Here is a 26,832-nt window from a genome sequence, read left to right as displayed (position 1 = left end):
GGGTCTTGGGCACAGGGTCTTGGGCACAGGGTCTTGGGACTACAAACACTTGGCTACAAGGTCTTGGGCACCCTTTTGGCTCTGGCCTCTTGGCAGAGCAGCAGAGGCACAGGCTGGGAGAGAGGGCTGAGTGGCCAGTGGACTGGTGAAGGCAAGGTAGGAGCTGGGCAGCGGAGCAGAGGGCCAGGAGCAGCAGAGAGGAAGGGTGTCGTCCCTTGGCTGCGTCCCTTGGCTGCGACCCGGGCTGTCCGGAGACTCCCTTCCCTGAGACACAGAGGTTTGTTTGTTTGTTTGTTTGTTTTGTTTGTGCTGTGCTGTGCTGTGCTGTGCTTTGCTTTGTTTTTCTTCCAATTTAAATTTAAGTTTATTTTATCCTTGTGTGTGTGTGTGTGTGTGTGTGCGAGTGGGTTTTTGTCTGGGAGAACTGGGCGAGTGAGAGGAACTGCAGGACAGACAAGGCAGGGGACCAAGGCAAGGTCTCGGAAGGGATACCGATGGTGGACCAGGAGATGGCCTTGGCGGGAGTCACAGGTGTTGCTGTCTGCTGCGACAGCTGCGACATGTTCACCCTTCTCCCCCAGGAGAGGCAGGGATACACTTGCCCTCGGTGCAAGTTGGTGACACTGCTAGAAGAGGAGGTAAGGTGCCTGAGCGCTGAGAGAGCTCTCCAGGCCCCCCTGGAGCAGCCCCCCTCTGGACATAGGGTTGAGGGAGAGACCACGGGAGGAGCAGCTGCAGAGACATGGAGGTATGTCACTCACAGGAGGAGGAGGCCAGCACGGCCTCCTCCTCCTGGCACCAATCTGGAGCTGGGAAACAGGTTCTCTCCACTGGGAGAGGCTGGGGCTGATGAGGCCTCAGGGGACCAGCAGGACCCCCAGCCTGGGATGTCAGGTGGCAAGAGGGCTGCTGCAGGAGAGGCGAGGGCCAGGGCACAGCCACCCACCAGCACCGGGAAGGTACGGCGGCGGGTGATTGTTGTTGGGGACTCCCTACTGAGGGGCACTGAGGCGGTGGTGTGCCGCCCCAACCTGGAGACAAGGGAGGTTTGCTGCCTGCTGGGCGCACACATCCGGCATGTGAAGGACAGAGTGGAGCGTCTTGTTCACTCCGGGGGTCACCAGTCCATGACCTCATAGTCCTGGTGATCTATGTGGGCACAAACGATGTGGCCAGGCAGGGTGTGGTTGGGACCACCAGGGACTTTGAGGCCTTGGGGAAGAAAGTCAGGGAGCTGAAGGCCCAAGTGGCCTTCTTGTCAATCTTACCTGTCCAGGGATTTGGGCCAGGAAGGGACAGGAGGGCCTCCGAGGTGAACGACTGGCTTAGGGTGTGATGCCAGAAGGAACGCTTCAGGTTCCTCGACCATGGCACTCGTTTTCTTGCCAATGGACTTCTGGCAAGGGACGGGTTACACCTCACAAGGATGGGGAAAAGGTCCTTTGGAGATGCTCTAGCGAGCTTCATCCGGAAGACTTTAAACTGAGCCAGAGGGGGGTGGGTTCAGGCCCCCCAGTAACGTGTCTGCACTGGACCAGTGTGGGGGGAGGATCAGGGCTCTGGGAGCAGGGTTTTAGAGATATTGCAGGGACTGACAGGACTCCTACAGAGAGGGGCCAGGTATCAGGGAGGATGGGAGGAAGGAGGAGGCTGGGAACTCCAATGAAAGGAAGCGGTGGGAAGGAGTTGAGGTGCATGTACACCAATGCTAGGAGCATGGGTAACAAGCAGGAAGAGCTTGAAGCTCTCCTGGGAATAGGAGGGTATGATCTGGTGGGAATCACAGAAACTTGGTGGGATGAAAGGCAAGTCTGGAATGTGACCATAGAAGGGTATCACCTTTTTAGAAAGGACAGGAAGGGAAAGAGGTGGGGGCGTGGCTTTATATGTCAGGGAAGGGATAGGATGCAGGGAGATAGAATGCAGCACAGATGGGGATTCGGTAGAGGCAGTCTGGGTGAAACTTAGGGGTTTTGACAGGGAAAGAGACCTGACAGTGGGGGTATGTTATCGCCCTCCAGGTCAACTTGAGACCCTGGATGATGTCCTGACAGGCCAGATTCTAAGAATATCTCAGGGGAGAGACACAGTAATTATGGGAGATTTCAATCTCCCGGATATTACTTGGGAGACTCACTCGGCGGTGACTGCCAGGTCACGTCGCTTCCTAGAAGCTATAGAGGGAGGGTTTTTCACACAGGGTCCAAGAGGCAATGAGGGGGGGAAACATCCTTGACTTGGTCTTGACCAATAGGGACGAGCTGATATTTATTTATTTATTTATTTATTCAAAACATTTCTATGCAACAAAGCCTTGGGGCGGCTCACAACAAAAACAAAAGCATATAAAAATTATACAATAAAAATATTAAAACCTGGTGCATCTCAGCTTAAAAATTTTTTTTTAAAAAACCCTACATAATAAATTAAAAATTAAAATAAGTTTTGAATAAAAATTTCTTAGCCTGGCGCCGAAGAACAAATAACGACAGCGCCAGGCAGACCTCTCTGTGGAGCGCATTCCATAGGTGGGGCGCCACCACAGAGAAAGCCCTCCTCCTGGTACTCACCCTCCTAATATTCACAGAGGGTTCCCGGAGAAGGGCATCTGTTGCTGATCTCAAGGGGCGGGAGGGCATATATGGACGTAAGTGCTCCTTCAGGTAACCAGGGCCCAAGCCACTGAGGGCTTTATAGGTCATAATCAACACCTTGAATTGGGCCCGGACTTCAATCAGGAGCCAGTGGAGCTGACAAAGAACTGGGGTTATATGAGAACAACGCCCAGTCCCCGTCAGCAGCCTGGCAGCTCTATTCTGCACCAATTGAAGTATCCAGACAATCTTCAAGAGTAGCCCCACGTAGAGCATGTTGCAGAAATCGAATCGGGAAGTTACCAACTCGTGTGTCACTGTCGCCAGGCAATCGTTGATAGATGAAGTACAGATCAGGGGAGCTCTGGATGCGAGTGATCACTCCATCCTTTGCTTTGAGATCAGGGGACTGGGGACGTGCAGCAGGTCGAGCACTAGAAGCTGGGACTTCAAGAGGGCCAACTTTGGCCAACTGAAAGCCAGACTGGGGAAATTCTGGGATAGGTTACTGGAAGGTAAGCGAGTTGAGGAGGGGTGGATAGCACTCAATAGGGAGGTTTTGGAGGTGCAAGCCTTGACGATACCTCTAGTCAGTAAGGTGGGGAGGCGGAGGAGAGTGCTGCCATGGATGTGAAAGGAGGTGGTTAGAGGGATTAGACAAAAGAGGAACCTCCATAGGAAATGGGTACTGGGGGAAATAGACAAAAGGGTGTACCAGGAGGAGGAGGCCCGTTGCAGAAGGATTCTTCGCAAGGCTAAGGCTGATTACGAGCTGAGACTTGCCAAGAATATCAAGAGCAACAAAAAGGGCTTCTTTCAGCATGTAAGTAGGAAGAGGAAGGGGAGACAAGTGGTGGGACCACTAAATAAGGAGGAAGGAGATCCAGTGACTGATATGAGGGAACAGGCACAGATGCTAAATTACTATTTTGCCTCTGTGTTCTCCCCAAAGCAGGACGGGGGATATCCGCATAGGAGATTAGATGAGGCTGGGGACTTAGAGGCACAGATTAGAGTCACCCCACTTGAAGTTGAGGGGCTCCTCAGGGCATTGGACATTACAAAGGCACCAGGCCCTGACGGGTTACACCCGAGAGAGAGTTGGCAGGGGTTCTCTCACACCCGCTGGCCTCCATTTTTGAGACCTCGTGGAGAACGGGTGAAGTTCCAGAGGACTGGAGGGTGGCATCAGTGGTCCCAATTTTCAAAAAGGGTAGTAGAAAGGACATGGGGAATTATAGACCGGTTAGCCTTACGTCCATTGTAGGAAAAACAATGGAAAGGCTCATAATAGAGAGAGATCTAGTGATGGTAGATAGGGAAGGGAGGCTGACAGCCACACAACACGGCTTCCGCAAAAACAGGTCCTGCCAGACAAACCTTGTGGAATTCTATGACAAGGTTTCGAGATGGCTAGATGGAAGGGATGCAGTGGATTTCAGCAAAGCCTTTGACAAAGTGCCCCATGATATCCTGGTGGAGAAACTGAGGAGTTTTGGGATACATCAAAGCACTGTCCGGTGGATTAGGGCATGGTTGACTGACCGAAAGCAGAAGGTAACCATTAGCAGAGAATCATTGGGATGGCGGCCAGTGACAGGCGGGGTCCCCCAGGGTTCTGTCCTGGGGCCGATCCTGTTTAATCTTTTCATTAACGACATGGAAGAAGGGGTGAACAGTCTGCTGATCAAATTATCAGATGACACTAAAACTGGAGCAGTGGCCACAACTGAGGAGCAGGTATGGTCCAAAAGGATCTGGACAGACTATGGAAGTGGGCAGGAGACAACAGGATGGCGTTCAATGTGGATAAGTGCAAGGTCTTGAACTTGGGGCATAGGAATAGGTGTCATAAGTACAGGTTAGGTGATAAGTGGCTGGAGAGCAGCACTTGTGAAAGGGACCTTGGGGTACTGGTTGACTGCAGGCTAAACATGTGTCAGCAGTGTGATGAGGTGGTCAAGAGGGCGAACGCCACCCTTGGTTGCATAGCCAGAAGTGTGGCTTCTAGATTGAGAGAGGTATTACTACCACTCTACACGACTCTAGTGCGCCCGCAACTGGAGTATTGTGTTCAGTTTTGGGCCCCTCATTACAGAAAGGATATAGCTAGGTTGGAGTCAGTGCAGCGTAGGGCCACAAGATTGGTGACCGGTTTGTAGGGGATGCCGTATGAGGCAAGACTGAGGGAACTGGGTCTTTTCAGCCTGGAGAAGAGGAGACTCAGAGGGGATATGTTGGTGACATACAGGTACATGAGGAGATGTCACACAGAGGTGGGTAGAGACCTGTTCTCCCTTGCAGAGGAAGGCAGGACACACTCCAAGGGAGCAAAGCTCAGGGAGCCAAGGTTCCGTTTGGATGCCAGGAAGCACTTGATGACAGTCAGGACCCCGAGGGTGTGGAATGGGCTTCCACGAGAGGTCGTTGAGGCCCCATCGGTGCGGGTGTTCAAGGATAGACTGGACATCCACATGGTGGGCACGTTGTGAGCGGAGCTGGCTGGTGCTGGAGGTCAGACTAGATGGCCCGGGAGACCCCTTCTGACAAAAAATTAAACTTAGAAACTTAGAAAAAAGAGAAGTGAATTAAGAGCAGCTGCTGGTTTATGACTTCTAAACAGACTGCTGAATTTCACTTTTCCTGGGACATTATGCCTTATTTTAAACATATTCAAGGCAAAGGTGATACCAGTGGTTATTTTGGTGTTTTTGGCATATGATCTTAGGAGTTTCCAAATGTACTTCAGCCTATATAATTAGAACAGAATTGGGCATACGAATAATTTCTGGTTCAATATATATTGGAATGGTAAATTACTGGTGCAGAGTCAATCAGATGTTGTAAAATAAGCTTCCAGAGGAACAGAAGGCTTGTAAAAACAGTTCTTGCTCCAAAAAATTACAAAATCACTCCCACATTCTGGAGTCTCTGTACAGGCATTGAATCCAAGGGGAAAGGACACCGTCAGGATTTTTAAACAAAGAGGTTTGCTTATAAAAGCTTAATCTGATGTAACTGCTATTACATCCTCTAAAATAGGTAAATGGCTAGCAGGAACACAACATCAACATGATTATGAAAAATATTTGACATACCCTATGACAGTGGAACAATGGAAAAGTTTTACCAGACTGCATGTTGAACAAATGGAATATTCCTGTTTCAAATGGACTGCGTATCTGCAGTGCTCTTGGCATGGGAAATTTGACTCATTACATATTACATAATCAGCTGTATATTGACATTATAATGTGTTATTTAGAACCCTTCCTAAAGAAAATGAAATACTGGAAAGAGAAAGAAAAGTTGAATTACCTGCTTCAAGGGACAAATTGACATGTTAGAAAAAATGTTGCCTTGTTTGTGGTAAAGGCTGCCAGATGCAGGGAGAAGTTTGTAAAATATATCACACCAAATCCTTAAGGATGTTCAGAAAGCATGATTGTAACCAGTTAGCCCTACCAATGCCACAGGGATTGGCTTATTCTATCTGCATCTTAGTAACCTGCTTTAAGTGATTTTTAATATATTTTAATCAATTTTATCTATTATGACAGGTTTTTAAAAACTGTTTGTATAAGCTTTTAATTCTCCCATGGTCTAAAGACTTGCGCAGTACACAACAAATAAGGGCTTATTAATCACACTGCTATCATGCAAATTGGGTCCGTGGCTTTGAGTCTTACCTCAACATCATACAGGCTGATGCCTTCCAGTATAGTCATCTCCCCAAGTAAAGACAGATGCAACAGTTTTGGAGCTGTAGGACTGGCTTGAGTTCCCTCACAGTATTCAACTATCCTTTTTATGTACTGAGGCAATTAACAGAAATGGTTCTGCACATTTGCAACTCATTTTGTGAGTTACACGAATTGTTTATCAGCTGCACATCTCCCATCCAATTGCAGAGCACATTTAAACTGTTTTTGGAATATTCATGCTTTTAATATGGTGAAAGATGAAAGTAGAAATGCATAACTACAAAATATGCTGCTCTAAAAAATATAAAAAGCAGATGGAATGGAAGGACAAGATAAATTACCTGGGGGTGGGAAAAGCATGGACTATGGGCACTGCTTAATTTCCAGCATGGAGCTGTTCTTTTTCTCTGCCCCCACCTCCAGTCCTTCAAATTAGACAGCCTGCAATGAAATGCATATGTTTTCTGAAGTTTCTTAAGCAGCCTTTCCTAAACTGTCATATTACACTTTATACTTTGATATTTAGACTGAAACTCTCATCATCACCAGCCAGCACACTCAGATGGGTACACTGGCTGGGGTTTATTTATTTATTTAGGATATTTATATGCTGTCCTTTGCAAAAGCCTCAGGACAGCTTGCAAAGATAAAATACAAATATCACCAAACATAAATAAATAATTGACCCACTCTGGCTGCAGTTAAAATATAATGGTAAAATACAATATTAAACTTATTAAAATGTTGATCAAATAAAAAGGTCTTAACCTGGCACCGAAAAGCATATAATGATGGCGCCAGGCGGACCTCTCTGGGGAGCGCATTCCATAGATGGGGCGCTACCGCAGAGAAGGTCCTCTTCTGGGTACTCTGTCTCCTAATACCTTTCACAGAGGGTTCCTGGAGGAGGGTATCTGCTGCCGATCTCAGGGGGTGGGAGGGCAAATAGGGAAGAAGGCGTTCCTTTAGGTATCCAGGTCCCAAGCCGTTTAGGGCTTTATAGGTAATAACCAGCACCTTGAATTGAGCCTGGACTTCGATGGGAAGCCAGTGGAGCTAATAGAGGACTGGGGTTATATGAGAATAACACCCAGTCCCCATCAGCATCCTGGCAGCTCTGTTTTGCACCATCTGAAGTATCCAGACTGTCTTCAAGGGCAGCCCCACGTAAAGTGCGTTGCAGAAATCCAACTGGGAAGTAACCATTGCATGTGTCACTGTTGCTAGGCAGTCTTCCTCCAGGTAGGGATGCAGCTGATGGATTAGCTGAAGCTGAAGGAAAGCGCTCCTTGCCACCGCAGTCACTTGAGCTTCCAAGGACAGCTCCAGGTCGAGGAGTACTCCCAAGCTGCGGACCCTGTCCTTTAGAGGGAGTGCAACCCCATCCAGGGCAAGGCCTAAGTCACCTCCCAGGCGCTCGAATCACCCACCAACAGAACCTCCATCTTATCTGGATTCAGTTTATCGGCCCTCATCCAGCCCATTACCTCGGCCAGGCACTGGTTGAGTACAGCCACTGCCTCACCTGGATTGGTAGAAAACGAGAGGTAGAGCTGGGTATCATCACCGTACTGATGATTCCACAGCCCACACCTCCTGATGACCTCTCCCAGCAGTTTCATGTAGATATTAAACAGCAAGGGGGACAAAATGGAACCCTGCGGTACTCCATGGCAAGATTGCCATGGCACAGAGCCAAAGTCCCCCAGCACCACCTTCTGGAATCGGCCGTCAAGGTAGGAGCGGAATCACTGCCAAGCAGTGCCTCCTAGTCCCAGTCCTGCCAGCCTACCCAGGAGGATACCATGGTCGATGGTATCAAAAGCCACTGAGAGGTCCAGGAGAACCAACAGGGACGCACTCCCCCGTCTCTCTCCCTGCACAGGTCATCATACAGGGCGACCAAGGCAGATTCAGTGCTGTACCCGGGTCTGAAGCCAGACTGAAATGGGTCCAGATAATCAGTTTCATCCAAGAGTGTTTGGAGTTGTCCCGCCACCACCCGCTCCAACACCTTGCCCAAAAACAGGGTGTTGGCCACCAGTCTATAATTGGCGGCCATCTCTGGATCCAGAGATGGTTGGTAGGAATTGCGGTCAAAGAGCTGGAAGGCTTCAAGTTTGGGCAAGGCTGCCTTAAAGAGCTTCACTTTTGAGTAGCTAAAAGAATGAAGCACCAAGAACAACAAAGGCATATTGGAAATAAAGGGATGCTGTGTGAGCTCTAAGCAGTGAGATCACTGGATCTCCTGCTTAAAGATAGTAGGCCAGTTTCTGTGATCCTAGTAAAAAAGAAGGGCCACTGTGAGTTACTTGGTGGCTGTGCATGCCAGCTGGGCTTTGCTAATTATCCATGCTTGCACAGGTTGCTGTGCCACCCAAACTGAGCAGCATGGCTTATTTTGATGTGGTGGGAGCTGGGGCAGGCAGGTTTAGAGCTGTAGGACTGGATTGAGTTCCCTCACCATATTCAGCCTTCCTTTTCATGTACTGAGGCAATTAATAGAAATGGTTCTGCATGTTTGCAACATTTGCACGTTTTGAGCCAGGCAGAACCTTGTGAGTTACACAAAATGTTTCTCAGCTGCACATCTCCCATCCCCATCACAGAGCACATTTAAGCTCTTGTTGGAATATGCATGCTTTTGATAAGGTGAAAAATGAAAGTATAAGTGAATAGCTGCAAAATACAGTGTTCTATAAATATAAAAGGTAGATGGAGCAGAAAGGCAAAATTAAATTTAATTTTACTATTTTGCATAAAGATTGTATCCCATGTTAGTTCTAACTGCAGGAAAGCCATGCGGTCCAAGACACTTTGTGCACAATTTAAGGCTGCTCTGTATAGAAACGCTGGTTGAGTCTTGCAAAGATGAAATTGGGTCAAACTGCAAATGAATAATCCCTCCCCACCCAGCAGTCCCAAAGAAAGCATGAGAGTATCTTCCTGGCTGAGTTGTTCAAGGGACCACCTTCCCATTATACAATGTGTAGCTTTGTGGGAGGCTTTTATTAGGAAGGTCCCAAACAGATGATGGTGCTGCTAATTGAGTAAACAAGTCCTGCATTGTTGGCTGTCCAGTGATTTGATTTCCCCTTATGCGGATTGATACTAGAGAGCTTTAGACTGTTATATAAACCTGATTAGGAGATAATGTATGCCTTCGCAGATGTCTTCAAATCACCTTTTAAATCATTATGAAAAACATAATTCCTTACTCAATAAATTAGATTCTGGGTTTGTGAAAAAGTCTAAACTTTAAATGAATGCTCTTCTTGATTTTAATTGGCTGTGTTGTTATTGGCATTAGTTGATGGTTGTGAAGAATGATGTATATAGATGTGAGTTGGTTTGAAGCCCAGAACCCTTTCCTTGGTGAGAAACAACTTTGATTTCTTGTCCTTTCCTGAGTATGTAAGTACTTTCCTGGAGTACTTTCATTCTCTCCACCCCTTCTTTTTTTGGCAGGGAGGTGGTGGTGGTCTGGAAACATCCAAGACACACCAGGGCAGCTCATTTAGTCCATCCTCCAGGTGGGGCAGCATCCCTGATTAGGGGACTTCCTTTCTGGCTTTTCTGGGAAAGATAGAAAATCCCTGTAATATTATCAGGATGTATTTCTCTTACCTATTGTCCTTTCTGGCCAAAGAGTAAATTTTTTTAAAGGATAAATATTCTTGAACTCATCCATCTGCTTGCATGTTCTATGCTTTGTTTATTTGTTTTCCTTGTGAGCTGCCCTGAGGCTTTGGCGATGGGTGCGGCATAGAAATGTTATTTATTTATTTATTTATAAATAAATGTACAGTCTATGTGAATGCAAGCTGAAAATTTGTTTTGGGTACCCTTGGACTAAGATCTGAAAAGCTGATTAATTTCTCTCACTTTTTCTCTTTTAAAAATCCCATAGAAAGAGTGTAGGTAGCCCCACCCACCCATCAGCCTTTTTAAGAGCTCTACTTTTTTCTGACACATCCCCCCCCCCCGCCCCAGCAGATCAGCTGCAAAGGAATGAGGCTCTTCAGACAGATGGTTTCTGTACTCCTGCTTCATGTGCTTGCATTTCAGTTGCCACTGCCTGTGAGGTTATGTTAATAGTAATAGTAAACAGTAAGGTGAAAGATGGTGAGGTAGCCAGCTGTGCTGGGAGGTATGCCTTGACTGAGCTGAAATGCCACTAAGGTAATCTCTACATCTTGCATTTATTGTGCTCTCATGATCTTGCACTCCCAGAAATTTGCGGGGCCTTTTCACAGCTTCGTTGTCCTCTAGGGACTTTTATTTTCCAGCCTTCTTCATGGTTTCTTTTAGAGTGTGAAAAATCTGGTATTAAATATTAACTCGCAACAAACCATAACAAAAACCTAGTGAAAATATGAAAATCTGCTATGGTCATGCCACAGTCCCACCTTGTGGTTGGTGAATAGCATATATAGAAAGACAAAGCAGGACAAAATCCCCAGAAAAAGGCCAGTGTAACAGGTGTCTTTTCCCTGTGCGGTGAAAAAGCAGCCTCTGTAAAGCAGTGGGTTAAACCTCTGGTGTAAAAAGGTAAAGGTTTCCCCTTGATGTTAAGTCCAGTCATGTCTGACTCTAGGGGGTGGTGCTCATCTCCATTTCCTAGCCGAGGGAACCAGCATTTGTCTGCAGACAGTCTCCGTGGTCATCTGGCTGGCATGACTAAACACCAGAACCCACCCTGTTGTGCAGATTCGAACCTGCGACCTTTTGATCAGCCAGCCCAGCAGTTTAAACCACTGCGCCATCTGCTTCCCTACCTCTGATGTAGAGAAGCCTTAAATGCTGCAGATTATAAGGCAGCAGCTGAAAGATTTGTGCGCATAAGGATTCACTATCCTGCGAATGCACACCTGGTGCTGCCATCTACTGGTGTATCCATTGCTTTTATTATTGTAATTAATTTGTTAATGGTTTCCATTTGTGTTTGTTGCAGGAGGGTATGAAGCTGCCTTATACTGTGCAAGATCATTGGTGTAGCCCAGTATTGTTGACATGCACAGACTGTGGCTGCCCAGGGTCTCAGGAAGCTCCCCCCCCCCCCGTCCTACCTGGAGTAGCTGGGCCTTGAGACCCAGGAGCCACTATATGCACAACATGTAGCCTGCCAGTGAGCTGTGGAGAGCCATTTTAAGTGAAAGGGAGTTTATTACTGCAATTAAAATTATGTTCTGTTTCAGTTTTGTAAAAATCTGTTTCTTGGAAACAGAATTCATTGTTACCTTTATTTTCTTTGCCCTGCGATGTTGGTCCATATTATCTCATATTGGAGCCAGGAGTCTCAGAATTAGAAGATAGCAGGAGGCTTAATGAACCTTCATAGTGAAGACATAACAGAGCTAAACTGAACCCACGGTCAAAGCTACACTTCTTTTTTCTGGTCTACAGCAGCACAGACTGAGTTCCAACTCCGTACAAGAAAGACTACAGTACGAAGTATGACCATAATTTTTATAACACTATGCATTCCAAGTACAAAATCTGGATTCTCTTAGTTCAGTTTTTGACATAGCATACACACAATTTTAAATTTCAAGGAAACACAAATTGTAAGCAATACCAGAAACTTTATCTCTTTTTTTGTAGGGTTTAATATATAACGGTAATGAGGCTGCACTTAGGAGTGGAGTTCAGTGTGTAACATTTTTGCACTGTGTGAATCATTTGCTTACAGTATTAGGACTTTAAATGCCCCTTAGCCATCCATCCAGTTTGGAGGGATTCTGTCCACTGAAGTAACTAGGAGCAATCTGTGAGCCTTAAGTTCTACTGATCAAATTCGCAGACGATACTAAAACTGGAGCAGTGGCCACAACTGAGGAACAGGTACTCCAGATTCAAAAGGATCTGGACAGACTATAGAAGTGGGCAGGAGACAACAGGATGGCGTTCAGTGTGGATAAGTGCAAGGTCTTGCACTTGGGGCATAGGAATAGGTGTCATAAGTACAGGTTAGGTGACAAGTGGCTGGAGAGCAGCACTTGTGAAAGGGACCTCGGGGTGCTGGTTGACTGCAGGCTAAACATGAGTCAGCAGTGTGATGCAGTGGTCAAGAGGGCGAACGCCACCCTTGGTTGCATAGGCAGAAGTATGGCTTCTAGATCAAGAGAGGTATTACTACCACTCTGTACGATTCTGGTGTGCCCACAACTGGAGTATTGTGCTCAGTTTGGGACCCCTCATTACAGAAAGGATATAGCCAGATTGGAGTCAGTGCAGCGTAGGGCCACAACTGGTGGCCAGTTTGCAGGGGATGGGGTATGAGGTGAAACTGAGGGAACTGGGTCTCTTCAGCCTAGAGGAGAGGAGACACAGAGGGGATATGTTGGTGACATATAGGTATGTGAGGGAATGTCACATGGAGATGGGCAGAGGAAGGCAGGATGCGCTCCAAGGGAGCCAAGCTCAGGGAGCCAAGGTTCCATTTGGATGCCAGGAAGCACTTCCTGACAGTCAGGACCCCGAGGGTGTGGAATGGGCTTCCACGAGAGGTCGTTGAGGCCCCATTGGTGAGGGTGTTCAAAGATAGGCTGGACATGCACATGGTAGGCATGTCGTGAGAGGAGCCGGCTGGAGCCGGGGGTCAGACTAGATGGCCCTGGAGACCCCTTCTGACTTGCTCTGTTTCTATGTTTCTAAGTTTCTGTTCAAGTCATTGCTGGCATGTACTTTCCCCCAGTTATTTATTTTTAAATGGCATGTCATTCAAGCCATTGTTGGGCACATTGCTTTATGTCAAAGAAAGGTAAGAAGACTGCATTCCTTCACACTTCAAAGCTGGTATAGCCAACATGTTTTTCTCCAAGAAGTTCACCAACTGGCCGGATTTCAACACACCAAAAGTGAAAAATCCATGTTGTGGCTTACCTGGGCAGCATATTCAATAGATAATGGGTAACCAGTTTGATAAATGTACTTTAATGATTGATTAATATTGTTTTAATGCTTTATTTATTCTGTAAGTAGCTTTGGGCAACCTATTTTCGGAGGGGAGAGTGGGAAATTAAATTCTAGTATTAAATAAACCAATAATGGATTGAGATTCTGCACCTTTAAAGAACTGTGTTGGTGAGGAGACTTCAACAGCAGTAGCTTTTCTCAACCATTCTGGCATAGGTCAAAACTGCTGTTCTTTTTGAGACTGATATTTAGACATCTGATTTTACGATAAAACTTGGAACCATAAGTGCATGAACCCTTTAAGGCTAGGATGGGCAGGAGATAGTCCAGGATCTACTGGTATATCTGGGTGATTTACTATACCTTGTCAAGGGTTTTTGACTTGTAATTGTTAAACAACTGCAACACCACAATGTCTTGGTTTAGGCAATTGGTGGGTAAAGAAGGCATGGTGGCTTCTTTTGCCCACTCCTGTGAGTGCTGCACAGTAGCCATTATCTGCATTCCTTCCCATTTTGTCCAAACCCAGTATGGTGCACAGCAGCAGGTGTCTTCAAGCCACCCCCAAACCCTACGACTAGTAATTGTTTCTGGGCTGGTTTCAAAGTCACCCATACTGTGTACCTCACCAGGTTCAAGTGACATGGGAAGCCACGACTGCATGGATAGATAGGTAAATCACATGACACGTGCCTGGTGCATGAGGTTCCTTTTCCCACTCAGTTGTCCAAACACAGTCAATCTTCCATCTATTTTTTTCTGCTGAAATGAATAAAATTGGGAGTAACTTGGAGAATATGTTGAGAGGCAGCCTGAAGACGTATGTCTTTTGCATTGGGCTCCACTTGATAGAGCTTGGGGTTCTAGTAAAAACACAAAATAGAACACACAAGCTTGAAGCCTCCCCACTCCTGCCTTATGGTATACATTAAAATACAAAAGAATGGGAAAGAAATCAGAGTGGCTAGTTCTAATATTTGGTTTTGTCAAAACCAAAGCTTTGTCTTAGTAATGTTCGGAGCATTTTTTTAAATCTTTGAAGTTCAGCTCTGTCACTTGGTTTCTTCCTCCTAGAGATTAATCATCACAGCTGGAGTCAAGGAGAATGGGAGCTTTAAGTACAGTGGGATTCTGTTAACTGGTTTTGTACTTGTTTTATTTAACAACACAGAAAGAGCCTTGTTTAATTAACTCAAAGGTCCATGTAATTTAGTATCCTGTTGCTTAGAGTGGCAAAACAGATGCCTCTGGGAAGCTGGCAAACAGGGTAGAAAGACACCATTGTTCCCCAGCAACTGCTGCTAATCAGAGGAGCCTCTACACATGGATTTCCATTTAGCGTTCACAATTATATCACATTACCTTTAAGTTGCTCATACCAAGTTGCTACATGAGCCTCTTCAAAATACCGGTCAACATCACATGTTTTAATGCTCCTAAATATAAATAAATCCCATTAATGGAGAAGATGAACATGACAAGGACAAATCTTTCTCTCTGATGAATTACTTAGTTTATTTTGTAGGGAAATGTTTGCAGGGAGGGGGATTTGAAAACACTATGTCCCATCTGTACCTGGAAATGGCACAATCCACTCTAGCGTCTGTTTCTGCTGCCTGGGTAAACTAACTATAGTCTGTGTGCAAAGGAACAAAGTGTGTTTCTAAATTAGACTCTTCAGAACATATAGATCAACAGCATCAGATTGAAATATGAGAAATATTGGATGTCACAAAGCATGGCAACATCAACCTGCTCTGGGAAACTCTGAACAGCAGTTCAGAGTTTTATAGGCATCAACTATAAGTATGGCTATTTTATACCATCTGTAAAAACCTTGTCTTAGGATAAGCTATGCCTCCATGATCTTTGATGGATGCTCTTCTTTTGGAACAGAGGCAGGAAAGAAGCTACAATAAAAATGTATAACTTTTCTCATATGCTTTGGTAGAAATCACCAAGCCTGTTATTAGGAACATAATATGCCACATTTCATCTTCATTATGAGTTCCTCTGTTCCTGCTTTCATGTTTTCTGTTGAAAGACATACAGAGTGTGCATATGACACAGGGATGACAACTGATCAAAAACATCTGCCTGCTACAGCTTAATAGGGCTTCTGACCTCAAAAGATTACTCATGAATAGCATTACTCATCCATGAATAATTTTAGGATGGAAATCACAGTATTTTCCTGAACTGCCGATCCACACTCTCCATCCCAATAGATATTCTTGTCGTGCTTGAAGCCCCGACAGAGACAGCACCTCACAAGGAGGTCTTGTGCTTGGGACCCTGTATCCAAAAGCCAACCCCGCAACCTAGCTTGGGGGTGGCTGAGCAGAGAGCCGCACCTCCCCCTGACTCCCTGCCCATTGAGCAAACACCCGAGCCCACATCAAAGCAAGAGAGCCCCGAGGGGAAAGACGCCGCTAGTTCTACTCAGGAGGAGTCAGAGCAGGCTGTCCCTCCTCCCACTGACGCTGAACTTCCTGAACATGACACAGGAGACGCAGGGGGCGTGATAGACTTTTCTCTAGCAACCAATCGCAGTCTCTAAGAAGATAGGAGCAAAGGCAGAGCTTGTTATGCCAGAGGGAAGAAAGGCGTGACCAGGAGGGCTAGTCCCACGTGGGCTTGGGGAGAGACACCATTAGAGGATTAACATCTGCATTCCAAAGACCTCAGCAGAAGAGCGTATCTATTGAGTTGTAAATCTTGTAGACAAGTAGCAATAAAGGACTCTAGTTTTATTGCTCGTGAACGTGTGGGTTGTTTACATGTTGAGTACCACCTCGACAATTCTGTCTACAACAGGTGGTGTTCATTGAAGGGGAAAATAATTATGTGGTAATATTTCTATCATGCTTTTCAACATCCCTTAAGTGTTTCATTCATAGCCTCTCAATGAAATTTACAACAGCCTTGTGTGTGATAGTCGGGGATGATACTCACCCCCTTTAATTGTGTGCGCTTTTGTACTGAGGGACAGTGCTTGCTTAAGGCCATTATTAATTAGCTACAAGTGCATGCTGTTTTTCTGCCAGTGTAGTCAAGGTGGTTTACCAGACAAAATAATCTTTTATTATATGGCTGTGTACGATTGGAATGAGGATGCTTGCGGCCATTTGTATCAGTGGCTCGGGTTACTCCCTCATTCCATCTGGAGGCCAGGGCTTCTGCAGGACCACTGACTAAAGTTACAGAAGAGTCCCCATTGACCTCAGGAAGCAGTCCAGATTCACTAGGCACTTGGGGTGGATAAGAAATTTGGTCCTTCTCAGATCCTGCAGAGTTTACAGGAGGCCTGAAGATAAAAACTAATCTGTCCAGCTGAGTTGCTTCTGGCTCTCTCATGACAGATCATTATCCTCTAATCCTGTACAGAAAAGAACATCCAAAGTCTACCTTCATACATATGTTTAGTCAGATGTTAGCTGTGACAGGCCCAGAATTGATCTGGTGGCCATAGGCTTGGCCTGAATATTAAACTTTCTCAAGTACACTGATCTTGAGGGCCTTCGTACCACACTCAAGACAGTCCAGTAGGCATGATAGAAAAGGAAAAAGGAACAAGGAGGAAGGATGATAATTATGATCAGAATGACACATAGCGCTTAGCTGGAGGCTGCAGCAAAGAAATTCAAAGAAGACTGAGACTTGGATGGGCAGCAGTGAAGGAACTAGACAGGATCATCAAGTATGCAGATGTTTCACTGGAGACCAAGGCCAAGATCATCCACACTACTGTATTGGCCATCACTAAGTATGAGTGTGAAAGCTGGACAGTGAAGAAGGTTGACGGGGAAAGTGGGTGCAGTTGAAGCATGGTGCTGAAGGTGAGCTGTGCAAAATACCCTGGGCTGACAAAAAGATGAACAAGTGGATCTTAGATCAAATCAAGCCAGGGCATTCCCTAGAAACAAAAATCACAAAACTGAGGTGGTCTTACATTGAGCACTTTATGAGAAGGCAAAAATCCCTAGAGAAAACCATCATGCTGGCAGAAGTCAAAGGCAGAAGAAGAGGAAGACCAACTAAGAGATGGAGTGAATTCATAAAGGAAGCCACAACCCTGACCTTGGAAGAGAAGAATGGAGCTCGCATGGACAGGGCATTTTGAAGGCCTCGCCTTGTGCTGTTTAAAAACCTTGTGCTGCAAACCGAGAACGATTACTTTGGAGACAGCCATACTGAATTCAGAGTTGACTTGCATAGGATTGCACGGTTAGCTTTGAATTTGCCTTCTACTGTATGCCAAGTTTTTACTTGTACTGGGGTTGTATTCAATGCTGGTCTTACGTAAGAGCATACCCATTGAAATGAATGACACTTAAAAATAACTAAGGATAAAAACCTTAGTTTTTACCACTCACAATACAGGCAGACCTTGGGTTACAAATGTCTGAGTTACAAACAACCCATACTTACAAACAAATTGCCAAAAACACTATTAATTTAAAAAATTGAGCTAAAGGCCTACTGCATGAAATCATCATTGCAATAGAGAGAAGAAGTGGAAGGGGAGAGAGGGAGGCCTCCAAGGATCCCTAGAGAGAGAGAGAGGAAGTAAAAGGGGAGAGAGGGAAGCCTCTGAAGCACACCTTCCTGTCCTGCCAATCCAGAGAGGGAAATCTCCCTGGCATTTACTTGTTACAAAGAGTTGGTGCTGGTTAGTTTGGGTGGGGATGGGTGGGTAGAGATATACCAACTATACAAATTCAACTTAATTTCCATTTTCTCAGTAACAGAACTCCTTCGTAACTCAGGGACTACCTATATACAATATTGGTACCTTTTAATTATCCAGTTTAGTTGTGCCTTTTTATTTTCAGTTTACTTCTAAGGGCTTATTAGCAAAATCAGGCCCTTGAATGACTCTTGGCTCAAGTTTCCTAATAATTGTGTTGTGCATGAATCCAGATGGAACTAAAAATACCAGGTGCTAATGAAACTGCAATCGATCCCTCAATTTGGTTGCTTCTCATGTGGACTGGGCATTTGGCTTTCTATTTAAGACTGTTTAGATCAGTGCTTTCCAAACCTGTGATAGCTACATGCAAAATTAAATATGCCATTATATAATTCCAGCTTCTATTTTAACTTTAATAGAGAATGTGATATATGCAATTAATAATATTTGGAAATCTGGATTTCAGAGTTACAACCAAAGCAATAATTGTCACTCAGGGTTTTTAGAGATTTATATAAGTGTTGAGATGACCCAATTGCAAAAACTAACAATGGGTTGGTTTGCATGATTTGCTAACCCACCTTGTGAATAACCAATACTCAGTTGTCCACAAAACAAACAATGGTGTACCAGACAGATGGGGGGTGGGGGGGTTACATGGCTAATGGGGCATTTAGCTTAGTTTAGTTTTTAGAAAGGGACACGTGCAAATTTTTATGCGTATGTAAAGAAACCCTGGGTACCCCTTCCGAAAACATTTATTTTAAAAGGAATCTTGACTTTTGACAGTTGTGCTTCTGTGAAAGGGGTAGTTCACACTTTTCTTTCTTCCTAAGCACCCCTACAATCTTGGGAAAGGGTGGAAAAGTGCAAAGATACTGATCAGAGCTAGATCCAAACAAGTAACTAGAGAATCTCATTGTGAAAGGGGGTGGTCATAAGCAAAGATCACTCATGGTTTTGTTTTCCCTTGACAGCTTGCCTTTTGATAGCTGTCTAGAAAGTACAAAGTAAAAATAACCTTTTTGCAGCCTCTCTGGGTCAATGCCCATAGTTGGAACATGCTGCACTTTGACAGCAGACAACTTCCAGGACATTGCTCATGTGAGGCTTCCCACGTAGGACCCTTGCAAATACTCACTTCCACACTTCAAGTCTGACTTAAACAAAATGACAAAAATGTTTATGGAAATTGTTTGTACTGGGCAAGGTTCAGGAGCAGCAAAAGTGTCACAAGCAAGGCTAAGTAGCAAGACAGTAAAGTAGGGTGAAGCAAGGCATGGCAAGTACAGCAAGGCATGACACAGCTGGATACAGCACAGTGATATAGCAAGACAAGGCCAGGCAATGTGGCAAGGCATGACAGTGCCAGGTAGGACATGGTAAGGCAGGATACAGGGCAAGGGTCAGGCAAGATGCTGCAGTTGAACCACGGCTACCAGGCAGACCTACATAGCTGAGGCTACACAGCAAGGCAGGACACAGCAGGAACCAGATGCAGCAAGGGTCTGGCAAGGCTGAACCACACCTCGGCTAGCAGGAAGACCTGTGTTGCTGATGTGAGACTGCAAGGCAGGATATATAAAGGGAGGCAGGATCTGATTCAGGCAGCAAATAGGAACACCCATGTTGCTGAGGCAAATTCTGCAGGGAAGGACTTGTATAGTTCTTCCTGCAATGCTTCCAGCTGGTGCTAATCAGGAGACTGAGAGCTCCGGCAGGGCCTGAGACTGATCCTGTGAATACTGAGGTGGGTGTTCTTGCCATGGCCAGCTGCTCATATCCTGACAGGCTGTCACTGGCTGCCAGTTTGGAGATTGCAGAAATCATTCCCTTTAAAAAATGTAACAGCAAGCAAGGAAGGTATTGCAGATATGATAGGGATCCTGAACCAGTGACAATCACTCTACCATGTCACCTAGGCTTTGTTGGGACAGCTGTCATTGGTGCTGGCCTGGGTGGGCTTGGCAAGTGCAACAAGGGTTTCTGCACCTCAGCTAGACTGGATTTGGACAGCAAGGCAACTCATCAGAGGTTGAACAATCCACAAAACAGGCCATGGGTTGTCAGGGTGCCTTGTTGCCTTCAAACAGCTGGCCTGTGGGAAATGGTCTGAGTTCACACAACACAACAACCTAATGTAGCTTGTCATCCCTGCTGGGATGTTATGCCATGAAAACGGAGTCAATGGATTAAAATATGTAAAATAGTGTTAACAACTTACAAGAAAGAAAAAAATTACCGAGTTATGGTAATATTCTTCCGTTTCCATGACAAAAAAGGCAAAATGAGATGGTTACAAAATTGCCCTTGAAATTTTTGGTGTGTGAATAGAGCAGTAGTGATTGCATGTTAAATGGGTGGCTAAATTCATATTGCAATATCACCTCTAGATTCCTTTTATTTGAACAGCTGGGATGTGGAAGTGGAAGTCAGGTGCCCAAACATCTGGTTTTCTGTTTAAAAGCTCATTCAAAGAACATGTAGCTAGGCTTAAGTTACTTATTCATGAAATTTCTAGCCTGCTTTTCTTCCACTAGAGATACCTCAGTATGGTTAAAGAAAGCAGTATTGTAAAGTATAGCTCAGGATATTGTGTAGCAATGATTATTCCATGGTAGTTATAAAAATGTTGTACCTCATTCTATACCAGCATTGCCTTTCTGCTTTTAGAACTCTCCAAAAAATGCTTTAGAAACTTCGAACTGTTTTTATTTTTAATTTTCTAATACTTTTATAGATTGGAATTATGCAAAAATGGGAAAGAAAGGTGGTTGATTTCAAATATAATGGTTTCTCTTTATTTCTCCTACAGATAATTGCATATAAATGGTTGGAGAACATAAAAAGCAGAAAAGGCATGGAGGCACAGAGACTTCCTTTTCCCTTGGTCTCACTAGACAATCAAACAGTTCAGCAATCTTGCCTTCAAGCCATACCAGCATCAACTCTTTCACTAAATCCAGTGATTCTCCAGCCAGAACATGGACTCTCTCAGACTATATACCTTAAAGCTCTTACCATACCACTTCACCAGCCCAGCCCATCGGAATCCCTTCAGCCAAACCACAAGCTACCCACTGGCCAAACCAATTTCAGTGTTGACAGTACTAATGCACCTTTAATCTTAAACCCACATTTGCATTCCAAGCAAGTGGATGAACTTCAAGCAGTCATTCGGAAGCAACCTGGATCAATAAGCATAGTTGGTGGCTCACTTGTTTTGCCACAAAACTCTTCTCCATACACACCCCTGGGAAGCCCAGGGAAATGCAAAAATGCTGGGAAGTACCTCTGTAAACATTGTGGGCGAGATTGCCTGAAGCCAAGTGTTCTTGAGAAACACATGCGCTCACATACAGGCGAGAGGCCTTTCCCCTGTACAACATGTGGCACTGCATTTAAAACCCAAAGCAATCTGTATAAACACAGAAGAACCCAAACTCATGTCAACAATGCTAGGCTGCCCTCAGAGTCTGACAATAGTGGCCCATTAGGAGAAAGTGAGAAGTTGACTGAGAGAGTTGGATCCCTGCAGACAACAAAAGCCAATGACAGAAACTGTTACCACTCAAGAGCAATGATTAAACAAGCTGTGTCAGAGTCTACTGCTGCAGTAACCAATGAGAAGCATGCTCTTGATGATTCATTGCCAGCAGATAATGCTTTATTCCTGGTATCTGAAAGCCAGTGGGTGACAACAGACAACTATCATGGAGGTGTAAATCAAGTACTTGAGAAAAAGACCACCAAGGATTCAGCAAGTCTGCTCCAGAGAAGGAAGATCCAGGAGGACATTTCTCCAACTATAAATAAGCATGGTCAGCTACAGAGGCAGCAAGCCACATATTCGGAGAAACTATGGGACAGCAGATCTCCAGATTACAAGCTGAAGAAATGTGAGAGCACTGATTCAGGTTATCTGTCACGCTCTGATAGCGTGGAGCAGCAGATGCTGTCCCCCAGCCCCCTTCACAGCCTTTGCAAACTCAGCACAGAATCAGAAGGTGAAACAGCCATTAGCAATCTCAGGTGTACAGCAGGAAATAGTTCAAAAGCAGATTTGATCGGGACAGCAGCCGGCGTGTTAACGTTAGAAAAAAAGAAACTGGAAGAGCATATCTCAAAGTTAATCTCTCATAATAAAGCTGTGGTGGATGATACCCAACTGGACAATGTTAGACCTCGGAAAACGGTCCTGTCCAAGCAGGGCAGCATTGATTTGCCAATGCCTTATACGTACAAAGATTCATTCCATTTTGACATACGACCTCCTGACACGAGCAGGAAAATGAATCTTTCTCTGTGCTCAGCCAGGTCCATCTTCACACCCATTGAAAAATCCAAACCACTGTTTTTTCATTCGGTTCCGACTCAGTTCTCAACAACAATAGACTGTGTTCCTGTCACCAGAAGTAACTCTCTGCCTTTTATTGAGAGTGCAAAGAAGATACAGGACCAGTCAGGTCATTCAAAATTACCTTCTTTCACTAGAATGTCCCTGAATACAAGTTTCTCTGGTTTGTTGCATAGCAACAACTTTGCTGCAAGTACCACAGAGTTTCCTAGCAGTCATCCCAGAGCACTTGTCAGACAGGTGGCGGTAGATGATTTGCCTTTAGGTAACTTCGTAGAATCTTCACCTTCCTTGGAAGAGATAAAAGGCACTAAAAAACCTGGAGCTGGAGGGGAAGGGGCAAACACAAAATGCAAGAAAGCCAGTCAAAGAAAATTAAAAATGTTCTCTCAGGAAAAATGGCAAGTCTATGGGGATGAGACTTTTAAGAAAATCTACCAGAAAATGAAAAGTAATCAAACAGCCAAGAAACAAAAGGGGACTAAGGCCACAGATACTTCAAACTTGCATTTGGATAACAAGGATGCAACCTGTTCTGATGGAATTAGTCTGCTAAGAGATGGGAAAAGCTCCACGATTAGAAATGCATCTCCAGTGGCCATTTCTGCAAAGCAAAATACTGAAGAGTTGGGAGGGTCTTCCACTGGGAGTCCTGTATTGCAACGTGCTTCCTTGCAGGAGAATTCAGGCAGCTTTTCAGAACTCATGGAAGCATCAGATTCAGTCAGTGAGAGTGAGCATGGTAGGGCGACTAAAACATTCACTGAACGTAGACCCAGAGAGTCAAGTGTTGCTAAGCAAGACCCAGCTGGTAACAATCAGGTCCTGCCTTTTGGTACCAGATCCGAGCTGAGACTCCAGCTTCAACAGGCTACAGACCAGGATCATGCCCCATTAGATGTTGTTAGCCAGAGTGATCATGGGTCAGAAGAGGTAGGTGCACGACCGAAGTATATTAAATGTATGCCATTACAGGAGGATGTTTCAACCAACAAAGAAGAAGATGCTGGTAGGAACAAAAGCTTTCAACTTGTACCAGCAGCCTTACCACCATGCCATCGCAACACGATTGCCCCAGTTCAGAAACCCCAACAGTTACCATCAGAAAGAAAAAAGCTGAAAGTGGATAAAACAAGGAGCAAAGAAGATGCAAACATCAAAAACAGTCCCTGCAGTAACTCAGCAGAGAAAACTGGGGAAGTGCTAGATGGTTACCAAGTCATTGGTATGGATGCTCCCAAACTGATAGATCATGCAGTTAAAGGAGAAAACCAGCCAATAGTGGTAGGATCAAATGAATCAGTTACCAGCATGGAATATGAGGAAGCCATCCAACATTCTTTAATGACCTCTAATAATAGGGATGATGTTGCTGAACTTACTGATACAGCAAGTGTATCAACACTTTCATTTTCTGCACTCAGAACTGAGGTAACAATGGAATACACCTGCAATCCATATGGTTTACAGAAGCTGACCAGAAAACCATGTCCCTCAATAATGGAAGCAGGAAAGTTATCAAAAAATGGAGACATGACACCAGTATCTATCCCCACTCATCAACTAGTCGTTGATCAAGTAACTCCCCTGCTGAAAAAAAATACCTTTCTCCCAAAGTATATTTTAAAATATTCTCAAGAGGAGAGCAATACAGGCATGCCATTGATTCCCACGGGAGAGGTAGAGGATACGCCCCGTATTTCACTGTCAACTGCTTTGACTGACTCCCCTTATTCTGCCCTTGGAACCAATTCTTCAGAGGTATGTTTTTGCCCTTTGCAGTTAGAATGGAATCATACAACCAGAGCAAAAGAGTTAAAATGGGATGTGCATGCAACATGGAAATCTTTGGTAGCTTGTCCACCAGCTATCCTGGAAACAACAAGCATTACAACCAGATGTCATCTTCAGAGTGCCAGGAAAAAGGAGAAGATTGAAAGCATGTGGAAAGGAGCAAGTAACAGCAGCAGCTTAGGCGATCAAAAGTTATCACAGGATGGGCATGGGCATACCATTGTTTGTACATCGCACGCTCCTGGGAAGAAAATATGTTTTACAACTATGTATACAGGCGGTTTTTTCATATCTTCAAACATGACCGGGAGGAGTTCGGCCTTACAGTTAATGAACTCAGGAGACAGCTCAGTAATACCAGTTGCTTCATTGGTTGGAAGGACAGTGTTGTGTGGAAATTCTGGGGAGAAAATCAAGGAATGGCAGTCAGATACCCAATCTTTTCCAGGATTTCATGGTATGCCCACATCTTCACTGGATAATTCCAGGTGCATTTGCCATTCGTCTGACATGCTTTATTGCCGTATGCTTTGCACTCAAGAAAGAGAAGTACACACTCTCCCCCAATTAAATGTAATTCCTCCAGCAAGACATTCAAAAGTCCCAAACATGCATATATCCTTCCCAGTTCAACATACTGAACCTCAGTTGACATGGTGCTGCCTAAACAGAAACCTCCCTCTTCCAGTTGAGCAAAAGGAGAAGAAAGATTCTGCTTATTCTACATTACATACTGTTAAAAATGAAAACTTCATTTCAAAATGTACCCTGTCCTTTTGTAAAGTGAAAAATACCAGCAAGGCTTCAAATGAATGCTTGACAACCGGAAACCCCCAAACGCCTATCTTTTCCTTGAGGCAGCAGAGAGAGAAGGTAATCTCTGCTCCACAGAGTCATTCTTGGGGTATTCCATGATAACAAGCTTATTATCTGAAGGAAAATGGGACACTCAGTGTTAGGGGTAGTCACCTTTCCCTATTGTGTACTAGTCACTAGTATGGCTTGTACTTTTCATGTGGCTATTGAACATTAATTTGTTTTATTGTATTTATATCCTCTCTTTATTCCAGGAGCTGGGAACCTATGGCCCTCCTGATGTTGTTGGCCCACAGCTCCATGATTCCTGATCATTGGCCATGTTGGCTGGGGCGCATATTTTCCCCTCACACCCTGTCCCTTGAGCCTCAAGGAATCCTATATAGGATCCCTAGTTGGTCACCAATCCATGCATTTACCAAATGAAGCCCTTGATTAAGAATTCTGCAGACCTTTTCATTCTTGGCATGACAGTCTTCTTTTATTCCCACATTGGGTCAATTTGAGGGCAGGCACAATAACAAGATGTTTGTGTTGATTAGAACTCCAATAAATGTTTTATGTGAAACAGACTGAGATTTCATATTGCCCAACTTGGCCTCTTTTCCCTTTTTCACAATTCAATTTCCCTTTGCAAAAGGATGTTCAGGGTTGAGTAAGTTGCAAACCATTTATGTGCATCGCCTGATACACAGAACATATTCGGGTTGAACTTTCAGGCAGAAAGAAATGTAACTGTTCACAGATGAAACCAAAATGCTTTCCTCAGGGTGAATGAGGGAGAGAGAGGTGGCATTCTGCTTTCCAACCTCAATGAAAATGAGCATGTGCTGGGAGCCTCTCTGTGCACAGCACTATGCCCCATATCGGAGAGCAAGGACTGCATGCACAGTCCCGCCATGCTTGCCACACTTGTCTTCGGGTCAATCCTCACATCAGCACAACTGAGATTGATCTCACCACTTGGATACCCATTTGCCTGAGAACTGCAAGCTCGCTTCTCAGGTAGCAGGGCATCAGTTCTACCAGGTAGCAGTGTAGGATGTGTTATCAGAAATCACCTGATCAACCCAAGAATAAGGAGGATTCTGAGCTGTGGTTGCAGCCTGCGGTTTCTATCTATACCAGATGTGGTAATGCAGGAAGTAGAAAATCATGCTATGCTTGGGGGATGGCTTGTGCTCTTCACCTTGGAGCACATTTGGGGAAAGTGTGCAGGGGACCTCAGAATCACATCCCGGACTGCTTCTGCCTCCCTCCACTAACCACTGAATTGTTTAATGCTTCCGGCTCTTGGGTTCCCTATTTGGTCTTCTGGCCTCTCTTCCAGGCTCTAAGGGAACCAGTCCCCCACCAAAGACTCTTAATTGGCCAAGATGTTAGGGAGGTAGCCTGAAACTTAGCACAAAGCAGCAGTTCAGACAGGCAAAACCAGGAAGTGAAGCTTTGGGTGGAGGAACAAGAAGGCTGTCTTGGTGGCAGGTAGCTGCAGGAGAGATAAAGGATTGGATGTTTTCTTCCAGCCAATAGGTCCCACTCTGCTTAGTTGTTTTTTCTGCCCTGCTCCCAGGAAAGGAGCCCAAAACAGTCCTGGGTCTTCATGAGCCTCTTTCCAGAGATAGTCACCAGTCACAGGTGAGGTTCTGGTTCAGTCCAGCCAACGTACAGTCCCAGCTGCAAACCCTGAGCCGTGAGCCATAACTATCAAAATTTTGAATGTCATGTGTTGCTTTTGTCTTGCAATATTCTTTTTGTTATGTTTATATCAGTACTTTTCAACTCCTGGAGTTGATGGGATGGTCCAAATTGTACCTGAACAAGAAAAAGCAAAAGAAAACCTTGATAAAACGAGAGGATTCACAACAAATAAAGTAATGAGAAACCATAAAAGGAAAAAGGTGAAGTTCAACTCAAAACGGTAAGAAATGTATGATTTTACTTTAGTGGGAAAAATAT

At 44.9% G+C, this 26,832-nt stretch overlaps 1 protein-coding gene across 1 annotated transcript in view; it reads left to right on the top strand.

The window, feature by feature from the left end:
- ZNF831 (zinc finger protein 831) overlaps positions 1 to 25,059 on the top strand; it is a 52,977-nt gene extending 27,918 nt beyond the window's left edge. The window contains exon 2 of the mRNA XM_044454925.1: positions 20,725 to 25,059. Coding sequence (XP_044310860.1) covers positions 20,770 to 24,975 — 4,206 coding nt within the window. The 5' untranslated portion in view covers positions 20,725 to 20,769 and the 3' untranslated portion in view covers positions 24,976 to 25,059. The remainder of the gene's footprint in view (positions 1 to 20,724) is intronic.
- The last annotated feature ends 1,773 nt before the right edge of the window (positions 25,060 to 26,832 follow it).

Source organism: Varanus komodoensis, unplaced genomic scaffold (assembly GCF_004798865.1).
Source record: "Varanus komodoensis strain SLA01 unplaced genomic scaffold, ASM479886v1 scaffold8, whole genome shotgun sequence".
Classification (NCBI taxonomy): Eukaryota; Metazoa; Chordata; class Lepidosauria; order Squamata; family Varanidae; genus Varanus; species Varanus komodoensis.
Note: the sequence above shows the minus strand (reverse complement) of the source record. Positions and strands in the feature narration are given on the sequence as shown.